Source organism: Eurosta solidaginis, chromosome 3 (genome assembly GCF_040869045.1).
Source record: "Eurosta solidaginis isolate ZX-2024a chromosome 3, ASM4086904v1, whole genome shotgun sequence".
NCBI lineage: Eukaryota > Metazoa > Arthropoda > Insecta > Diptera > Tephritidae > Eurosta > Eurosta solidaginis.
This window is the reverse complement of record NC_090321.1, coordinates 166365253-166386039: the sequence shown is the minus strand read 5'-3', so window position 1 is coordinate 166386039 and position 20787 is coordinate 166365253. Positions and strand designations below refer to the sequence as shown.

At 36.4% G+C, this 20787-nt stretch overlaps 1 protein-coding gene across 16 annotated transcripts in view; it reads right to left on the bottom strand.

Annotated features, from left to right (window-relative positions):
* Positions 1-11143: 11143 nt before the first annotated feature.
* The window catches only part of LOC137244578 (zinc finger protein ztf-16), an 85859-nt gene continuing 76215 nt past the window's right edge, over positions 11144-20787 (bottom strand). For all 16 annotated transcript variants that reach the window (XM_067773776.1, XM_067773778.1, XM_067773765.1 and 13 more), the window contains one exon: positions 11144-14660. In XM_067773776.1, the coding sequence (XP_067629877.1) occupies positions 14259-14660 (402 nt within the window). In that variant the 3' untranslated portion in view covers positions 11144-14258. The remainder of the gene's footprint in view (positions 14661-20787) is intronic.

Here is a 20787-nt window from a genome sequence, read left to right as displayed (position 1 = left end):
AGCAATTTTCACTGATTTAAATTTCACTTAAAACGACGGCATACACTTTGTTGGTATAGATATTTTTTTTAAATACTCGGGTTCAGCATCTCAAAATCTATAAATAATTTGAAATTAAAAAACATTATGCGGTTTTTATTTTACAATTAAATGCTGATAAAACTGGCAAAGTTACGTTTTCAAACACGATTTTCACTACTAAATTTACAGATTCTCAATTGCATTAGTCGTTTTTTCTTATTGGAAACTTTTTGAACTTTAAGTTGGTATTTTAAAATTCTTTGAAGTTGTTAGCCAAGCAACAAGTCTCGTCAATAAGAAAAAAGTGTTTGCAAGCGTCGTCGCCCCTCGGCAGTGATTTGGCAAACACTCCGAGTGTTTTTCTGTAATGAAAAGCTTTTTGTTGAAAATTCATCTGCCTTGCAGATGCCGTTCCGCTAATTTGTGCGAAAAATTTTAAAGGAACACGACGCAAATTGAAACAGAAGCTCGGCTTTCGAGGTTATTGCGCCTTCTTTTGTTTATTATGTTGATTTGTAATGGAATAAAAACTCGGTCAAATAATACCTTAAACTTTATTTGTATTTAAAGTAAACATTTTTTTGGAAGCGATACTCATTTTTGAGTTCAGCATTTTAAAATCTATAAATGTTTGATTTATGAGGAAAAGAAGCATAAGGGCAATTCTATCTGTCTAGGAAGCGAAGTAAACGTAGAAAATATTCCACGTTTTTAAGACCAAATATACAGCACTCATAGAACGGCCCACTTACCAAACTAATATACCTTCGATCTCATCACTCACTTATCACCAAAAGTTAAATAAAAAATGCATATTATTTACTTTAAAAAAGTTTACAAAACCGCTGCACACAAACAATTTTATTTTTTTAAATTAAAGATTTATTTTCAACATTCTTGTCAGATTTTAACATTTTCTATTCAAATATACATGGGTTTGAGTATGAAAAATGTAGAAACCGTAGAAAATGTTTCGTTGTTGCATGTAAAAACATTTGATTGTAAAATGGAAAAATTTTTAAATTTTCTGTTGTTTCTAGACAGAGAGAATACCCCTATTCAATTTTTTCTTTTATTATAAAAAAAATGTAAAAAAAATAAAAAAGGTTTTTTTTTTAAGTGGCTTTTGGCTTTTTTATTTGATAACTTTAGTCTTAACCGTAGCTGCGAAATTAAATTTTGAGACAACTTTTTACGGTTTACCCTATAGAGTGGCGACTGCAATCACCAACCAAAATAAAGCAAAGCTTCACGGCAATCATAGCCAAGCATCGGTTACTTGATTACCTTGAACGCGGCAGCCACAAATATATGTAAATTATAGCAAACAGCAGTGAGACATTTAGAAATGAATTATTAATTATGCCGTGGGAGTGGGAATGAAAGTTGCAGTGGGAGTGAGAGTTGGACTGAGAGTTGGATAGGGAGTGATTGTGGATATGAGAGGGAGATAAATGGAACAGGGGACGTATAAGAGCAGGAAGAAAAATGGAGTACAAAATAGACGAGAATCACTGAAAGAAATGGTGCTAGTAAAATCAACAAATCGGTTCTTTGTTCTTGACTTAACGGAGATTCGGTGAAATTGATCGATTTATGGTTAATTCGACCGAGTTCTTTGTCAAACGAACAAATTAGTTTAGTCATTTCAACAGAAGAGGAATTGTCGCTCTTAAGTTAACAAAATTTTGTAAAATTGACAGATTCCTAATCGATCTAACTGATTTGTCTGTTAACACAACTGATCTTACAGGTCATTTCCACGGCGATCAACTGTCAATACATGAGCAAATTTCAGAGAGAATTTTACGCTCACTGCGCTCTCTACTTTGTACTTATGACGATGGTGCCACTTGTAAAAAAAAAGACCAAAATAAGAAAACCATCAAATCGAAAAAACACACAAAATGGGAAAACAATAAAAAACTAGTTTTTCAGTTATCAATACAAAACGAAAAAACCTTTTTTGAATTTACTGTGCAAAAAATTATGAGGTACCGGGACACCTATTTATCGGATACAATTTTGCAACTTCTCGCCCTCTTGTTGCAAAAGTTCTGCTTGAACGAACAGTATTTTTCCAAAGTTAGTAACATTTTGTTCAAGTTTTTATGAATTTTCACTCACTCGAACGAATCTAATAAGATAATAAAAAACATCCCTTTTTATTGTTGATGTTTCGGACAAAATAAAAGTTTGAGTTGTTTAGGAATCGTTTCAACTTAAAGTGTTACGAAAATGAAACTTGCCGAATTACATGTAAAGTTACTCCAGTGGTGAACGACCTTCCCGCGATTTGATTCTTTTCCATTTAAAATGTTATGTAAAACATTTATACTACAAGTTTTGTTCGAAACAATCAAGTGTGGCAACTCTACATGCGAGAGAAGAAATTGAGAATGAACTGCAACTGAAAGAATTGAGAATCAGTTTTGTGACTACTATTTTCATTTTTATATTCATATGTAAATATATGTAACAAGCATGCGTATTTATGTATTCACATATTTACGTATTTATATGGCGGCCGCCGTGGTGTGATGGTAGCGTGCTCTGCCTACCACACCGAAGACCCTGGATTCACATCCCGGGCAAAGCAACATAAAAATTTAAGAAACAAGCTTTTTCAATTAGAAGAAAATTTCTCTTCAGAGGTTATCGCGCCTTACATTTATTTATTTATATAGCAACATAGGTACTTTCATAAAATGCTGTCGCAACAACTTTTTTGTTCATTTTTCTACTAAAACGGTCAAATACGAATCAACGATTTGTGCGTAGTTGATTCAACATCTTGTTGCGATGGATAAAAATTGACAGAAATTTCGGTTGAATTGACCTGTATTTCGGTTGATTTTACCAGTCTTTTTCTTTCAGTGATGTTATAGAGACAAACGAGCGGAATCGCAACTCACTTTTTGAATGAAGGCAAATTAATTTTCTGGTAGAACAAAGTCTGCCAGGTACACTTGTCCAACAAGATATATTTCTTAATTTATAAGATGTATGGCTATTCAAATTTAAAAAGCTCCCTTTTAAGCTGTAATTGTGATGAAATTCGTTTAAGTCTAGATATACATTTTTTTTTACGAATTTGGTTTAGTTATGAAAAAATTGAACGCAGCTTATATACCACTAAGGATAAAAAGGAAATATTAATCGCTATGGTATAAGAAAAATGTACAGATATTAAAAAGTCTCAAAATATAATTTAAAGCAAACAAAAATCATTAATATTATATAAAATATTAACGCTATCTTATGCTAGATGACAAGGTAGCTAGAGCCCATGCTGATGCAGCCAATCCATTACTCGAACACGAATATAACAAAAAATATATGTAAAATTGATGTTCAAAACGATTGACCGATTTCGAACTTTCGAGCATCTGAAATCTTTTTGAAATTATCGTTAATGAGGAGAACTCTCTAGAAATAAAACCGTTAATGGTGCTAGTTTTCGGAATGTACCATATCTATATCCACCAAAGGACTATCAACATCGATAACACTTCCCAAAAAACCTTCCGAGAGTGTCTTTATCGTTTATACAACAACAACAATATAGTGTCACACATGAGCCTTGCCTTCATTCAAATGGCATGATTTGAGTCTTACGTTTCGAAAAAATTTTAAGCTTATGTTGAATGGATGATTTTGTCGGCTAAAAGAGTTTTAGGACCCTACAAAAAAAGACTATGTGAAAACAACAGCAGCAGCTTAAAGAGACATTAGAAGGAGTTCTAGATCTACAGGGACTAAAATAATGACACATATAGAAACAAAATTAGGGGCGGAGTCATGCAACTTTGTTTTTGCAGTGTGGTGTGTATCCGTTTAGGTCTGTACAACTGTCTGATATCATCTGTGTACAAATTAATTCGCATATGTCGTTATATAGCAAATTTAAATCCTAAATTTAAGTAGAAATATTTATATATGTATATATGTACATACTTGCAAGTTTGTTATATGTACTTAATTAAAGAGGAAGGTAGGTATCTACGTAGCTTCGAATATAAAAATATTGCTTAAGTAGTTTGATTTTTGCATTTCGATAAAGTTCACTAATTACAGATAATTGTTAACATTGCTTGTATGTTTTCATTTCCAAGCACTTTTAATGTGTAGTAGAGATATACGCCGCCGCCGCCGCCGATTTTGGTCGTTTTTCGCACGCCGCCGCCGAATGTCAAAAATATCGCCGCGGCGGCGCGGCGTCGGCGCGTTATTATATTTATTGTTCATGTCGAAAATTGGTCGGATATGGTCGAAAGTGGTATCAACGGATGCGTATCACTGCCAGTTATAAGAAACTAATTGCCAAATTTAACCCTTTATAACTATTCAAAAGTTATTTAAAATAACAGGCGCTTTCGATGTCAGATTAACACGGACTTTGCATCACCCAATTCAGCAAGTTATTAAAACAGAACACTAAAAGATAAGTTATATAATAAATTTATATGCTCACTTTGCATTTTTGAAAAAATTAATAATGAACAATTAATTCAAATAAAATGACCAAAGGTGAACATTTTTTTAAATTGTCCTCAAGAATAAGCGAAATCAGTGATGCAAAATCCTTTGGTAGGTTCTAGGGGCATAAACACTCCTTTGAAATTATTCTTACCTCATACTTAAGTTGAGGATATATGTACTTATAGAAGAGTTTGAAAAATCACTAAGTCTTGCATTCAAACATCTGTTGTTTATTTGCGAAACTACTATACAATAGCGTCTGAAATGTTAATTTTGATTTTCACACTTCATCCTTAACACCCAATTCTCCCGGTTTGACATTTCCTAAAGTCGGCGGCCCTATCCAAAACTAGTCCCTTGGAGTGAATCACATTGATTATAGCCTATCAACCAAGTTTAAATATCACCTACACGTTACGGCTCCTTTTACAAATGTGAATACGTAGGCACATATATCTACCAGGTGAGGCTTTGTCCTTCGCAAGAACACTCAAAGTGGTGAAGCAAAAGCTTTCCCAAGACAGTGGAACTAATGACCGTGTGTGATACTACCCTAACGTAGTGGACAGTCGAACTTGTCTGAAAACTGAAGCTACGCGGTATCCATAATGAGCTCCTATATCGTAAGGCCGGAAAACAGTAGTTAACAACTTTCAACTTAAAATCCGTCGACTTTCATTCTAAATTTATTTTTAACGAAGACTATTGAAATCAATGTTGTGAACAAAAACGTCTGCAATCTTTGGTCTACATTTTAAAAATTTTATCTAGGGTCCTAGTAAAATTTTAATTATGTAGATGCGCCGAGGATTATACGATTTTCACCCATGTCGCAATGACATCCACTTAGACTGCTTATGATTTCGAGGGCGGCATCCTTGGCCGAAAAGTTACTCCCTAACATTTCAAGGTGTTTCTCTGGTGTAGCTCGGCCAGCATAGCGCGACAAGAGCATCCGTTGGAAAGTCTTCGGAGCTACACCTAGAGCTTCTAGGAAAGTGACGTCGACGAAGGTATGAGTTCGAAGTCGCAGTCCTATAGCTTCTGTACTGGCATATGGTGTGAGGCTCAGGAGGCGTGGTAGCGACTGGTGGTAGGGATTCCTACTGTTCGCACATCGGGAATTGTAGCTCTTAAAAACAGCCGAAAAAACTGGAGGCGCTCTGTGCCACGAGAGTCATGAGTATTAATAGACCATTAATAGCAACCCTAAGTCGCCTGGAGGGTGGGGCCGTGTGTAGAAGTCCACGAAAGTGGGGAAAGCTTCTGACTGCCATTCACCTGGGAATGGCCAGAGCGATTCTTTTGCATGCGGTTCAAGCAGCTCACTACTGCCGGTCGCTTGCGGCCAAGTATCCTCTGGGTAGCCGCTAAACACCCGTTTAGCGGTGAGCTAATGTGAGAAGGCGACAACCTGGCTAGGCCACTCTGACATAATCGGTTTAAGGGCTAGCCGGGGGAGATTTCATCGGCAGCGTCTGTACACCTCTAGGTGCGGCTGCAAGTGGGCGTCTGTCTTGGAGCAAGCGGCTCGCTATATAAACGTGCCAAGTAATATTTTCACCCCCGCTGAGCGGGTTGTGCGCTGGGCTTGGGACCCGCCACGTAAAACCATACTCCAATGAAATATAACAACAAGCCTCGGATAAATACACTCTCTATTGATGACGACCATGGCAAACGTTTGAAGGACAATGAATTGAGGGCATGCACCTGGAACGTCCGCTCCCTGAATGGGATTGGTGCAGATGCCCGGCTGGTTGATGTCCTCGTCAAAGCAAAATCTGACATCACCGCCATCCAAGAAATGCGTTGGACGAAGCAAGGAAGAAAGAAGATCAAAAATTGTGACATATTTTGGAGTGGCCATGCGAATAAGCGCAGTTTCGGCGTCGGATTCGTGGTGGGAGAGAGACTTTGTCGCCAAGTGCTGGCGTTCACGCCTGTGGACGAGCGTCTCGCCGCTATTCGAATAAAAGCAAAATTTTTTTAATATATCATTCATCTGCGCCCATGCGCCGACAGAGGAGAAAGACGATGAGGTGAAAGACACTTTTTATGAACAATTAGAACGCACATACGAGCGCTGCCCCCGTCATGATATAAAAGTCGTGCTTGGCGACTTTAACGCCAGGGTGGGCAAAGAAGGTGTTTTTGGCCCTACAGTCGGAAAGTTCAGCCTACACAATGAAACTTCTCCTAACGGACTGAGGCTGATTGACTTTGCCGGTGCTCGAAACATGGTCATATCAAGCACGAGGTTCATGCATAAAAAGATACATCAAGCTACATGGCTGTCTCCTGATCGAAATACTCGCAATCAGATCGATCACGTTGTGATAGACGGACGGCATGCCTCCAGTGTTTTAGATGTGCGAACGATCCGAGGACCTAACATTGATTCGGACCATTATCTCGTTGCAGCCAAAATACGCACCCGCCTCAACGCGGCTAAAAACAAGGAACAAAAAACACAAGGAAAGCTAGACGTCGAAAAGCTTCAATCACAACAGACTGCCAATGATTTCGCAACTCGACTCTCACACCTGCTCTCTGAGGGCACAACTCATCCTGAAGGAATACAGGAGCAGTGGGAGCATATCTCCAAAGCACTTCATACTGCCGCCGAGGAAAAAATTGGTTACCGGCGGCCACGAAAAAACAACTGGTATGATGAAGAATGCCGCGTTGCAACCGAAAGAAAAGACGCTGCCTACAGGGCTACGTTAAAAGCGAGCGCGACAAGAGGAGTGTGTGAACGCTATCGTGAGTTGAAAAGGGAAGCGAGACGCCTTTTCAGGAAGAAAAAAGCAGAAGCAGAAAGGCGTGAGTGCGAGGAGCTTGAGCTGCTAGCCACCAGGAATAACGCCCGAAAATTCTACCAAAAAATACGGCGACAGACGGAAGGTTTTAAGACCGGGGCAAACTCCTGTAGGAATGAAAACGGCGACCTTGTAACTGATGTCCATAGAGTGCTTAGATTATGGAGGGAACACTTCTCTGCTCTCCTAAATGGAGGCAGCAATTCACCGCGCAGAGATGAAGAACCCGATCCCGCAATCGATGATGATGGAATATATGTCCCCCCGCCCGATTATGACGAAGTTAGAATAGCAATAACCAGATTGAAAAACAACAAGGCCGTGGGCGCTGATGGATTGCCTGCGGAGCTATTCAAGTTCGGCGGCGAGGAGTTGGTAAGGCGCATGCAGCAGCTTCTTAGCAAAATATGGGCGGACGAAAGCATGCCCGACGGTTGGAATCTAAGTGTTCTTTGCCCAGTCCACAAGAAGGGGGATACTGCAAAATGCACCAACTATCGTGGAATCAGCCTTCTTAATATCGCATATAAGGTCCTTTCAAGTGTATTGTGCGAAAGATTGAAGCCCACCGTGAACCGGCTGATTGGACCTTATTAGTGCGGCTTCAGACCTGGTAAATCTACCATCGACCAGATTTTCACAATGCCCCAAATCTTGGAAAAAACCCGTGAAAAGAGAATCGACACACATCACCTCTTCGTCGACTTTAAAGCCGCCTTCGACAGCACGAAAAGGAGCTGCCTATATGCCGCTATGTCTGAATTTGGTTTCCCCGCAAAACTTATACGGCTGTGCAAAATGACGTTAAGCAACACCATCAGCTCAGTCAGAATTGGGAAGGACCTCTCCGAGCCGTTCGAAACTAAACGAGGTTTCAGACAGGGTGACCCCCTATCGTGCGATTTCTTTAATTTGATGCTGGAGAAAATTATACTAGCTGCAGAACTTAACCGCACTGGAACAATATACTATAAAAGCGTGCAATTACTGGCATATGCTGATGACATTGATATCATCGGCCTAAACACCCGCGCTGTTAGTTATGCTTACTCCAAGCTGGAAAAAGAAGCGGTAAAGATGGGTTTGATGGTGAATGAGGACAAAACGAAGTACCTGCTGTCATCGAGCAAAGAGTCAGCGCATATGCGCCTTGGCAACCACGCTACTGTTGGCAGCCATAATTTCGAAATAGTAAAAGACTTCGTTTATTTGGGAACCAGCATCAACATTAGCAACAAAATCAGCACTGAAATCCAGCGAAGAATCAATCTTGCCAATAAATGCTACTTTGGACTAGGTAGGCAATTGAAAAGTAAAGTCCTCTCTCGGCGAACGAAAATCATACTCTACAAGTCACTTATCGTACCCGTCCTGCTATATGGGGCAGAAGCATGGACCATGACAACAGCAGATGAAGCGGCTTTGGGAGTGTTCGAGAGAAAAGTTCTTCGAAAGATTTATGGACCTCTACGCGTTGGCGATGGCGAGTACCGAAGAAGATTTAATGATGAGCTGTACGAGCTATACGCAGACATCAACATAGTCCAGCGAATTAAAACGCAGCGGCTGCGCTGGCTAGGCCATGTTATGCGAATGAAAGATGATGCTCCGGCCAAGAAAGTGTTTCTATCGGAACCCGCCTATGGAAGCAGAGGTAGAGGGCGGCCCCCACTCCGTTGGAAGGACCAGGTGGAAAACGATTTAAACTCCCTTGGTGTGACCAATTGGCGCCGGTTGGCGGAGCGAAGGAGCGACTGGCGCGCCTTGTTGGACGGCCATAACCGTTTAGACGGTTAAGCGCCAATTAAGTAAGTAAGTAAGTAAGTCGCCTTTATGCGTGACCGCCAAGGAGCGAGAAATGATTTAAAGAAATTGTGTTCGCGACGATTATTAGGAGTTAACCCTAGGTGAAACTACGCTTTGCACGAGATATACAGGCAAAAGTGTGACTATTTTATGTATCCCTATTTCTTTTCAGCAGACGCAGCAGTACCAACTCCAAAGACCGGGGTTAGGTTCGAAGCCTCTCTGGAGCAAGCGAACGAGGGACAATCCCTTCGCAAGGAGCTACTCCTGAAAATGTTTGAATGGTCTGCGAGATTTTGATGCAAAACCCCCGGATATTTCCGAAATGGCCAACACGTTCATTTCCTTAAATACATATAAACAAAACCTTTCCTAAATATTATTTTTTAAATAGAAAAATCAAGCTTTTAAAGTAAGAACACCGGCGTACGCCGGCGCGCCGCCTACGCCGCCCCCGCCGGTATATAATAAAGCATACGCCACCGCCGCCGATAAAGTGATCGGCGTAAACCTCTAATGTGTAGCCATGTATATAAGCAGGTAATTATCATCAAAAACCTAGTTTTTCAGGAGAGCAAGAAAACTAGCCTGATAGCCTTATTGTAAATTTCTTATAATATGAAGTACTCCATTGGGTTATGAGAAATCCCGCTGAGTATTCAAAACAATTTAATTAAGTTAATAAGTCAGATAGAACTTTTTGTTATTCGAATTATTTTTATAAAAAGTATTGCTGATAGAGGGTTTTGCAGAGCAAAGAAAATATTAGTTTTTTGGACGTAGTGCTTATGTTGAGTAATGTTTTGAACATGACGCCTCGTAATAGTGAGCAAAGTGCTAGGATTCCAAATACGGCTCGTATGGTGTATGAATTGAAAGGGTTCAACTCAACTCTTTCGATTTGGATATTTAGATAACTCCTTGCCACCCTATACTGATAGATGCATACTTATCAATATTTTGTCACTCGAAGTCAGAGTCTCTGTTCAAAATTTAATGTTTATCGTCGACGCTATCACTGGTGTAATTGACTGCCCAACTCCTCTTAGAGAAATATGTTTCAATATTCCTAATAGAAGTCTCCGCTCATGTAATATATTTTACGTTAAACTTCGGAGTTCTAACTATATTACCTTTGCCCCTCTCATAAGAGGGCTTGAGGAGTTTAATCGGATATCTAGCAGGTACAAACTTTGCGATGTCAAGACCTTTCTTTAAGTTACGTATTGAGTCTTACTACAGAGCAAATACAACTGTGCCTGCTGTTGTTGCCATTGACTTAATAAGGATATGAATATGAATATATTAATATGAAAATGTATGCTGATAGAGGGTTTTGCTTTTGAAAAAATATTTTATTGCTGATAATGAATTTTCAAAAGAAGAATTAATACCTCTTGAGCAAAGTTTTGAACCTGGAATTAATGTCATATAAAACAGGTGAGTCAGAGCTCAATTAGCCATCTAAAACTCATTTTCGTTAAAATTGCTGATCGAATGTATTGAATATAAGCCGACGATATAAAGTTTCAGTGATATTGAATGATACGTGGCGTATGAGTAACGAACTTCTCAAAAGAAATATACTGCATGGACATACGGCTATTTCCTGGGAATGGTCAACACAAAAGTAAAGGCGACACTTTTTTTATTAACATCATAATATTTGTCGAGAAATTATTTTACGCTCCTTAAAGCAATAGTTAAATTATAGATGTCTATCAACTATTTATAAATGCAGCTATTTTTCTTTCAAATTATTTAACTATAAATTGATCAAGTTGAGAAGAACGGGTGTAAATGCAATTCAAAATGCAAAAACGGTAGAAATTGAGGTTAAGAAAAAAGGTCGGACCCGTCATTTAGTAGTCATATGGTATCTATAGACCAATGGTGGGCAAACCCGACTACTTACATAGCTATGTCGAGTTCAATGAAGTTTCTCCTTGCTTAGAACATTTATATATATCTTTGTTGGAAAATTATATTAAGTATTTTACTTTTTCATAAAATTTTTATATTTTTTATATTTGAGCTCCCTTACAACAGATACACATTAAATATGCTTGCAAATTTTTTCTTTTTTTCAATCAACAACAGTTTTAAAATTTAATTAATATATTGTTTGTTAAAAATCATTTCAGTTAGTCGTCTTCGTCAAAATTTTTTTATTAAATGGATTCGCAATATTTCGTCAAGAAAATATTAGTTTAAGCCAGTTCAAGAAAAAATTCAAATAATATACAAGTTTTTTACATTAAGTTTTATGAAATTTGAATAACAAGCTATATATCATTTAATTAGTTTCCTCAAACTGGCTTTTTATTTCTTATTAATTTATCTTATTTGATCTTGGAGTTCACTTAATTTTGTATACATATGTATATCATCTGCATACTAAGTATGTGCATGTATATAACTTTCGATTACTTAATCTATGTTTGCGTTTCATAACATTTTGTTGTTACTGTTTAAAATTAAATATCTATATACTTTGAAGGTACATTGCAATATTTGACCAGCACTAAAAAGTAAAAGTAAAATTTTTGAATGACTTCGTACAAGCAGTTAAACAAATTAATTTTGTAGCATTTAAAAAGGCTCATGCGCATTATTTTACTGGAGTGGTTAAATCAAGATTACAAACAATTTTTAGCTTGAAATTTAAGGTTTGGTGCTTCATGTCTCATTTGAAATGCAGATATTGAAGATTAAAGAAAATCACACAAAGCTTATACTTTCCTGAAGGTCTTTGGTACATTGAACTCTCTCAGGTGCCAGAATTTTTAAACTGGTTCTAGTTTTTCAGATAAATGTACCCGAAAGCGCCAAAATCTAATTTTTCCGCCATATTCCTTGCGCGTTTTCGTCACAAAAAACTGTATTTTGCTACAAGCATACATACAAAGTTTTAAAGTGCAAATATTTTCATTGAAATCGTAGTTTGGACGCCTTTCTTGGCGATCAGAGATATTGTTCTTCAAACTTGTTTGTAGTCGACTTTAAGCCACTCTAGTCACTTCCTAACTGTATGTATGTAGGTGGGTTAAGCAAACCATTCATGTTCGAAATAGAATTATATTAAACTTGTTTATAAAATAAAATATTTAGGTAAGGTTAGGTTGAGTTACCATCAAACACGCTCAAATAACTGGTGATTAATTTGCAATCAAACTCTTCTAAATGATTGTTGACTACAAAAAATGCAGCCAGTTATTATTGAAATCAAAACCTTTTGGAATAAATGTCTTTTATTGCTCCAAATACAATTTCGCCGTCAAAATATCGGATTCGACCGCTAGCGTACAATTGGTTACACCGTTTTTGAGGCATAGTGACTGCCGCTTTAAAAACGACCCACTATCACCTTTTGACGGATTCTCAGCTGAAGGTTCAAAAAGTCTCTATATCAATAAACCTTTGAAAATCAGTAGATATTACAACATTTTTGAAAGAACCTCCTATGCAGTTCATATTTTAACTGATTTTTGAAAAAGCTTTTTTGAAGCAAGTTTTGAGAAAGGACGGTTCCGAAATAGCAGCTGAGATTGAGTGATATTTCGAGGTTATCCCGATACAATTTTCTGTACTGTAAGGATAACGCTTTTGTAGTAGGGGCTTTGGCGTATTTAAGGCTAACTTTTGAGAACGAAAATCATATAACCACATATTACATATCAGGCCACATTGAATTTAAAAGTATATCTTTCGAATCATTGAATCACTTTCTAAAAATTCACAACTTCAGATACGACCGACCAAAATGGCAACTCTCGCTCTCACACACGTTGTAAATAGAGCTTAATCTAATTGAAAAAGCGGTTTTACGGCTACTTTGTATTCGTTTCCATAAGCTTATATAAGCCATCATCCAGTGAGTTTTCTAGCTCCGTATCACGCTCAATTCTCACGGTAATGCTTTGGATCTGCTCAAATCATTGTTGTTGCATTTGCATGCAAAATTATTTATCTAGCTAAGGATCTTTGCGATGGGATGATGACTATAGTTTTTTCTTGCAAATGCTCCCACGACAACGGGACAATTCCAGCTTGCGGTATGTGAACTTTTCAACAAACAAATCAAATAGAAACGCAAATTTAAAGGCTAATAAAATGAAAGCCAATAGCGGAAGCAGCACCATTATCGGAACTAATTATATATCACATTTGGTCCAGGGTATGCGAAAGTCCAATTAATATTCGCCAAGTAGTTTTTCAAAACTTCATATTTTAATATTGCTTTCAAATTGTGTATTCTTGTATTTAACAACTGCTGCATTTTCTACAAATAAATTACAGTGTGGTACGCCTTTTAGTGTACTACAAAAAAATGCTTCATATTCCAATTTCATTATTTGACTCTACATATTCTTTGTCTTCTAATTACTTTGATTTAAAATAAAATATGTTTTTTTATTTTTCTTTACGGGCGGATAGAGCTCTAAATGCATTTCTACGAATTTTTAGTTTTATTGAAAACGTTACGTATTTTGTGCCAATTTGCAGCTGACATAAACGCCAATTAATTGTTTTGCATATTATTTCCTTTAACATTTTCACAGCGTCTCATTGGTTTCATTCCATCTACGCGTGCGCAAATGATTAACGATGTACTTTAACGAGTATTCATTATGCTCGTAGCTGTAATTAATTTTCTTATTATTTATTGCATTTTTGTTTTAAGAAACTTTTACGATAAATACGATAAATTTGCATAAGTAATTTACTAGATAACTGTATTGTGTTTTTTTTTTTTTATTTGTTCTTGCTTTCGATTACAATCAACTAATTATCACACACTTTTTCACTTCACACGCTTCACTTATTTTTCTATTTTCGTTTTCGTAATTTATTTTGCGAAGCCACTGTCATACAGCAGCTCCATCTGGTTTTAAACTTTATGTGTGTTTTGTTTGTACGTATGTATGTATGTATGAGTTTATAACCGTTGTCCTGCTCTTCCGTAATATTGCCTCTAATCGCATATTATTTCTATCTCCTTTTATTGTATATTTATGTACAGCATTTGTTTACAAACATATACCATAAAAAATTTGGCATTGCTTTTTCTAACATTATTTACTTATGGTTATTGTTATTGGCCGTGGTTGTTCGGCTCATTGGTTGCTATTGATGACTTTTGCTCAACAAATGTGAATTGAATTCATAAACATTATTGCATTGTTCGCCACATATATTACATTTCCATGGATTACTTTCACAGTGACAGCCTTTATGCAGGAAGTATAAAGTTTCGTCCGGGAACTCGATTCCACAAAATAGGCATGTCAACATTTGTTTTCGCATCAGCATATTCGATTCGGTTTCTTGTCCGGTTGAGGTGATCGTACCGTTGCAAATGGGTGTGGAATTGCAGGATGAAGTATTGTTTGAGGCACCACTAACTGGACCAGTTTGTAAACCGTTATTGTTGTCTAGCACAGAAGCATTTCGTGTGATGCGATTGTTTGCTTTTGCGCAAATGCGACGCTTGAGATCCTCCCTTAGCAAAGACTTTAATGGAGATACCTAAAATTAGACAAAAAAAAAAAACATAATCAAGCTATTATACTTCTAGGAAGTTTGACAACAAAAGGTCATGGGGGTATTCACTCAAGGTTATAAGTACGATACTGTTACTAAAAAACAGAGTTGTTAAGGAATGCATTCATTCCTGTACTTACACTTGGATTGCAGCCTTTATTTCTTTTTTTGGAATAATGAATACATTTTTTTGTCATTATTCATTTTTATTAGTCCGAAGTAATTACTCATTCTTACATTCCTCATGTGGAACAATAATAATAAAAATATTCCTCAAATGACTAATGGTATTATAAGCATCTATGTTTACATAAAGTGACCATAATTCAACGTTTATAAAGCCCAGTTTTTCAAAGCTAACTTAAACTTCAGCTAAAAGAAAAGTAAGCTTTGCTCTGCCAGTTTGACCATTTAAACTAGTATGAACAGTTAAATTCTCTTAAATATTTAACTCTTAATTTCCAGTTTGTAGTGCGATTGCTATACAAGTCTAACTAACAGCGGCCATAATTGTTTTTTGATTTTTAAACAAATTTTCAATTATAGAAAAATTAAAAAAGGCACAAATTATCATAAAAATTATTGTTCTGCCCTTGAGCTCGAATTGAACCTTGAATCCTTTATCAATAGACCGATAAAACAAAAACAATTGTTAATAAACCAAGAGCACATGGAAATGTTAAGAAGTAATTGAATTTAAAATTTTTTTTAAATATCCTTTCCATCTCACTGGTTTTACCTTGTAATATTTTTATCATGACTAGAAGTAAAGTCATGCAACCATATTTCAACTATATGGTTGGCTCATCTCTACAACAACAACATACCTTTGTTCAGATTGCCAAAATCTGCGTGTTGGTGTTAGGCGAATGGAATGGAGGGAAAACGTAAAACTTTACAATTCTTGTGTGTTGTGGGAAAATAATGCTTAGCGCATTAGACGCATTCAATAAAAAAATAAATTAAAATGATATGAAACTGTTTTGTAAAAATAATTGTCACTGTTTTGGTTACATTTGGCATTTGCCATCCCCTTTTGACAATCCCTATACCAATGTCACAATGGCAATATTATTTGTTAGAAATTTAAAAAAATTGCAAAAAAAAAAAAATCAAAACAAATGCCTCTTCTCTTTTGCTCATCTCATTTTATGAAAGATACAAGACCCGATAACCTCCGAAGATATTTTTATACTCAGTTGAGCAGAGCTCACAGAGTATATTAAGTTTGATTGGATAACGGTTGGTTGTATATATATAAAGGAATCGAGATAGATATAGACTTCCATATATCAAAATAATCAGGATCGAAAAAAAATTTGACTGAGCCATGTCCGTCCGCCCGTCCGTCCGTTAACACGATAACTTGAGTAAATTTTGAGGTATCTTGATGAAATTTGGTATGTAGGTTCCTGGGCACTCATCTCAGATCGCTATTTAAAATGAACGATATCGGACTATAATCACGCCCACTTTTTCGATATCGAAAATTTCGAAAAACCGAAAAATTGCGATAATTCATTACAAAAGAGAGATAAAGCGATGAAACTTGGTAGATGAGTTGAACTTATGACGCAGAATAGAAAATTAGTAAAATTTTGGACAATGGGCGTGGCACCGCCCACTTTTAAAAGAAGGTAATTTAAAAGTTTTGCAAGCTGTAATTTGGCAGTCGTTGAAGATATCATGATGAAATTTGGCAGGACCGTTACTCCTATTACTATATGTACGCTTAATAAAAATTAGCAAAATCGGAGAAGGACCACGCCCACTTTTAAAAAAAAATTTTTTTTAAAGTAAAATTTTAACAAAAAATTTAATATCTTTAGAGTATATAAGTAAATTATGTCAACATTCAACTCCAGTAATGATATAGTGCAACAAAATACAAAAATAAAATAAAATTTCAAAATGGGCGTGGCTCCGCCCTTTTTCATTTGATTCGTCTAGGATACTTTTAATGCCATAAGTCGAACAAAAATTAACCAATCCTTTTGAAATTTGGTAGGGGCATAGATTTTATGACGTTAACTCTTTTCTGTGAAAATGGGCGAAATCGGTTGATGCCACGCCCAGTTTTTATACACAGTCGTCCGTCTGTCCTTCCGCATGGCCGTTAACACGATAACTTGAGCATAAATCGACATATCTTTAATGAACTTAGTTCACGTGCTTACTTGAACTCACTTTATCTTGGTATGAAAAATGAACGAAATCCGACTATGACCACGCCCACTTTTTAGATATCGAAAATTACGAAAAATGAAAAAAATGCCATAATTCTATACCAAATACGAAAAAAGGGAAACATGGTAAGGTAATTGGATTGTTTTATTGAAGCGAAATATAACTTTAGAAAAAACTTTATAAAATGGTTGTGACACCTACCATATTAAGTAGAAGAAAATGAACAAGTTCTGCAGGGCGAAATAAAAACCCTTAAAATCTTGGCAGGTATTACATATATAAATAAATTAGCGGTATCCAACACATGATGTTCTGGGTCACCCTGGTCCACATTTTGGTCGATATCTGGAAAACGCCTTCACATATACAACTACCACCACTCCCTTTTAAAACTCTCATTAACACCTTTAATTTGATACCAATATCGTACAAACTCATTCTAGAGTCACCCCTGGTCCACCTTTATGGCGATATCTCGAAAAGGCGTCCACCTATAGAACTAAGGCCCACTCCCTTTTAAAATACTCATTAACTCCTCTCGTTTGATACCCATATTGTACAAACAAATTCTAGAGTCACCCCTGGTACACCTTTATGGCGATATTTCGAAAATGCAACCACCTTTACAACAACCACCACTCCCTTTTAAAACCCTCATTAATACCATTAATTTGATACCCATATCGTACAAACACATTCTAGAGTCACCCCTGGTCCACCTTTGTGGCGATATTTCGAAACGGCGTCCACCTATAGAACTAAGGCCCACTCCCTTTTAAAATACTCATTAACACCTTTCGTTTGATGCCCATATTGTACAAACAAATTCTAGGGTCACCCCTGGTCCACCTTTATGGCGATATCTCGAAACGGCGTCCACCTATGGGACTAAGGATTACTCCCTTTTAAAATACTTATTAACACCTTTCTTTTGATACCCATATTGAACAAACAAATTCTAGGGTCACCCCTGGTCCACCTTTATGGCGATATCTCGAAATGGCGTCCATCTATGGAACTAAGGATTACTCCCTTTTAAAATACTCATTAACACCTTTCATTTGATACCCATATCGTTCAAACGCATTCTAGAGTCACCCCTGGTCCACCTTTATGGCGATATCTCGAAAAGGCGACCACCTATACAACAACCACCACTCCCTTTTAAAACCGTCATTAATACCTTTAATTTGATACCCATATCGTACAAACACATTCTAGAGTCAACCCTGGTCCACCTTTATGGCGATATTTCAAAGCGGCATCCACCTATAGAACTAAGGCCCACTCCCTTTTAAAATACTCATTAACACCATTCGTTTGATGCCCATATTGTACAAACAAATTCTAGGGTCAACCCTGATCCACTTTTATGGCTATATCCCTAAATGGCGTCCACCTATAAAACTATGGCCCACTCCCTCATAAAATACTCTTTAATACCTTTCATTTGATACACATGTCATACAAACACATTCCAGGGTCGAATTCGGGCTCAAGGACAAGAACAATAATTTTTATGATAGTTATTGTTTTTTTTTTTACACTTTTCTATAATTGAAAAAGTATAGCTCTACATAGAAAAATTAAAAATAAAACAATAATTTGAGCTGGAATTCGAACCTGGAAAGCATTTTTTGGGAAAATACCATGGAATTTTGGGGACATTCTTCCTAAACAAGTTTAGGGATTAGATTTTGTGGAAAGTGGCATTCTTTGGGAGTACTGTCTTGCTCCCATATAAGAATGTGCACAGCACGTCAAAAATATTTCGAAATTTAACATTTTTTTAATTCGAAATAAAGTATTTTTGTTATTTCATATTAAAAATTAACGGTTTCTGAGTACATACATTTCATATTTATAGAAAATACAGGATGAGTAGAGTAATTGTTGTTTTATAAGAATATCGAAAATCAGGTCGAAAAAAGAAATTTATTAAGCCATATCACTCCATTCCTTGATAGCGTGTGTGAACTTTTAGATATCTTAATGAAGCCTGATATGCAGGTTCGTTGCCCCACGCCCACTTTTAGCGTCACTTGTATGTATGCTTGTTTGTAACTCTCTAGGCTGGCACGCAAAGGAGAGTTATACCCATCTAGCGGCAAATAAATAACTCGCTACAAAACTATTAATGATTATTAAGTTAGTAATGCCCCTACAATTGGACTCGGTAGGGAATTGAAAAGTAAAGTCCTCTCTCAGCAAACGAAAATCATGATCTACGCGTTGGCGGCGGGCGACTACGGAGAAGATTTAATCATGAGCCGTACGAGCTTTACGCAGACATCACCATAGTTCCGCGAATTAAAACGCAGCGGCTACGCAGCTAGCCCATGTTATAAAAAAAATGAAAGATGATGCTCCGGCTAAAAAAGTATTTTTATTGAAAGCCGCTTATGTAAGCAAAGGAAGGGCGGCCCCACTTCGCTGGAAGGACCAGCTGGAAAATGATTTAATAAACTTTACGCCAGGTAACTCAGTGAAGAACCAACTGGCGCGACTTGATGAACGGCCATAACCATGCATTCATGCATCGTGACAAAATTCGATACCCGAACCGCTTTATTATGGAAAATTTTCTGTTGAAAGCTGATGAAATTGTTTAAGGAAATTTATATAAAATATTTTTAAAGAGTCGTATAAAGTTATATTACACAATATCAATGCGAAAACTAACTTTATATCTATGCTATTTTGCTTCTGAAATACCTTTGTAATAAGAAGTTGGAGAAAATGAAAATATTTTGAAATGGGCGCTACCAGTACCTCTGTTATAATAAGCATTCTTCGATGCTTCGGCATTAAAGCACAGGGCGCATTAGTTTGACGTTCACCGTCTCGAGATTTTAAACATTAATTTTAGCGCATTCACAGCACGCACACTGAACAATTGCACATAATAGTATTTTTATACGACAATTATCTTAAACTCTTCACTTCAGGTAAAGATTCCAACACATTTATTTGGCCACCAAAAATATGTTTTATAGACTATAAAATTGTTTTTGTATTTAAGTAATGTAATGGAGACAACTCAAACATCCAAATTCCTTATCAAATAACATTTAAAAGTACATACGATAAAAAGAGAAAAATGATAATCCATGTTTTTTACTTGAGAGAAATTATTTGTCAAAAATATTTTCTACGTCAACATTAAAAAAAAATTATTAATTTCAGTTTTTTGGAAACAACAAATTTATAGGTAAATTTTTCCCTTTTGCAATATTTAAATGCATACATAAGTAATGTAAACCATTCATAATTTCACAGGAAGTCTTCCAAAAATGAATACATGGAAAGCAGAACCAGATTTTCTTCAAGTATTTGTGTCTTTTATGCTAAAAGTCCAAATAGAACACCATTGGGTTGTTTCATTTATACAACAATGAGTTGTTTAGTCGTTTTGACAGTCGTTTTGAGTTTGATGACTAAGTTGTTTATAAGAACCAAAATGAAGAGTTTGCTTGGCCTTAGAGCAGAATGGGTATAATTAAATTTTTTTTTTAAGTTTTGTTCTTAGCTCACTACCGAGGTAGAATATCAGTCAAATGTAGTTAAATACCATAGAGTTATTGCAAACTTTGTTAAGGTCAGATCTTTAGGAAAAATGGGAGTGGTCTTTAACCGATTTTGATTATCTTCACTCAGTCTATATAATATTGCAAGGATTTACAGCTTGTTAAACTTCCACATATTCTTCGTCTAAATGTGGGTGGTGCCACGCCCATATTTCCAAATTTTTTGGAAGATTGGGTTAGCATCATAAAACCAATCAACCTACCAAATTTCATTAGCCTTAGAGGATTCGTTTTAGAATTATTTAATTTTTTCAGTTTTTCTAAATTTGTCATATCGAAAAAGTGGGTGTCCGATTTCGCTTATTTTCAATACCAATTTATTCTGGGCCCAGATAAGC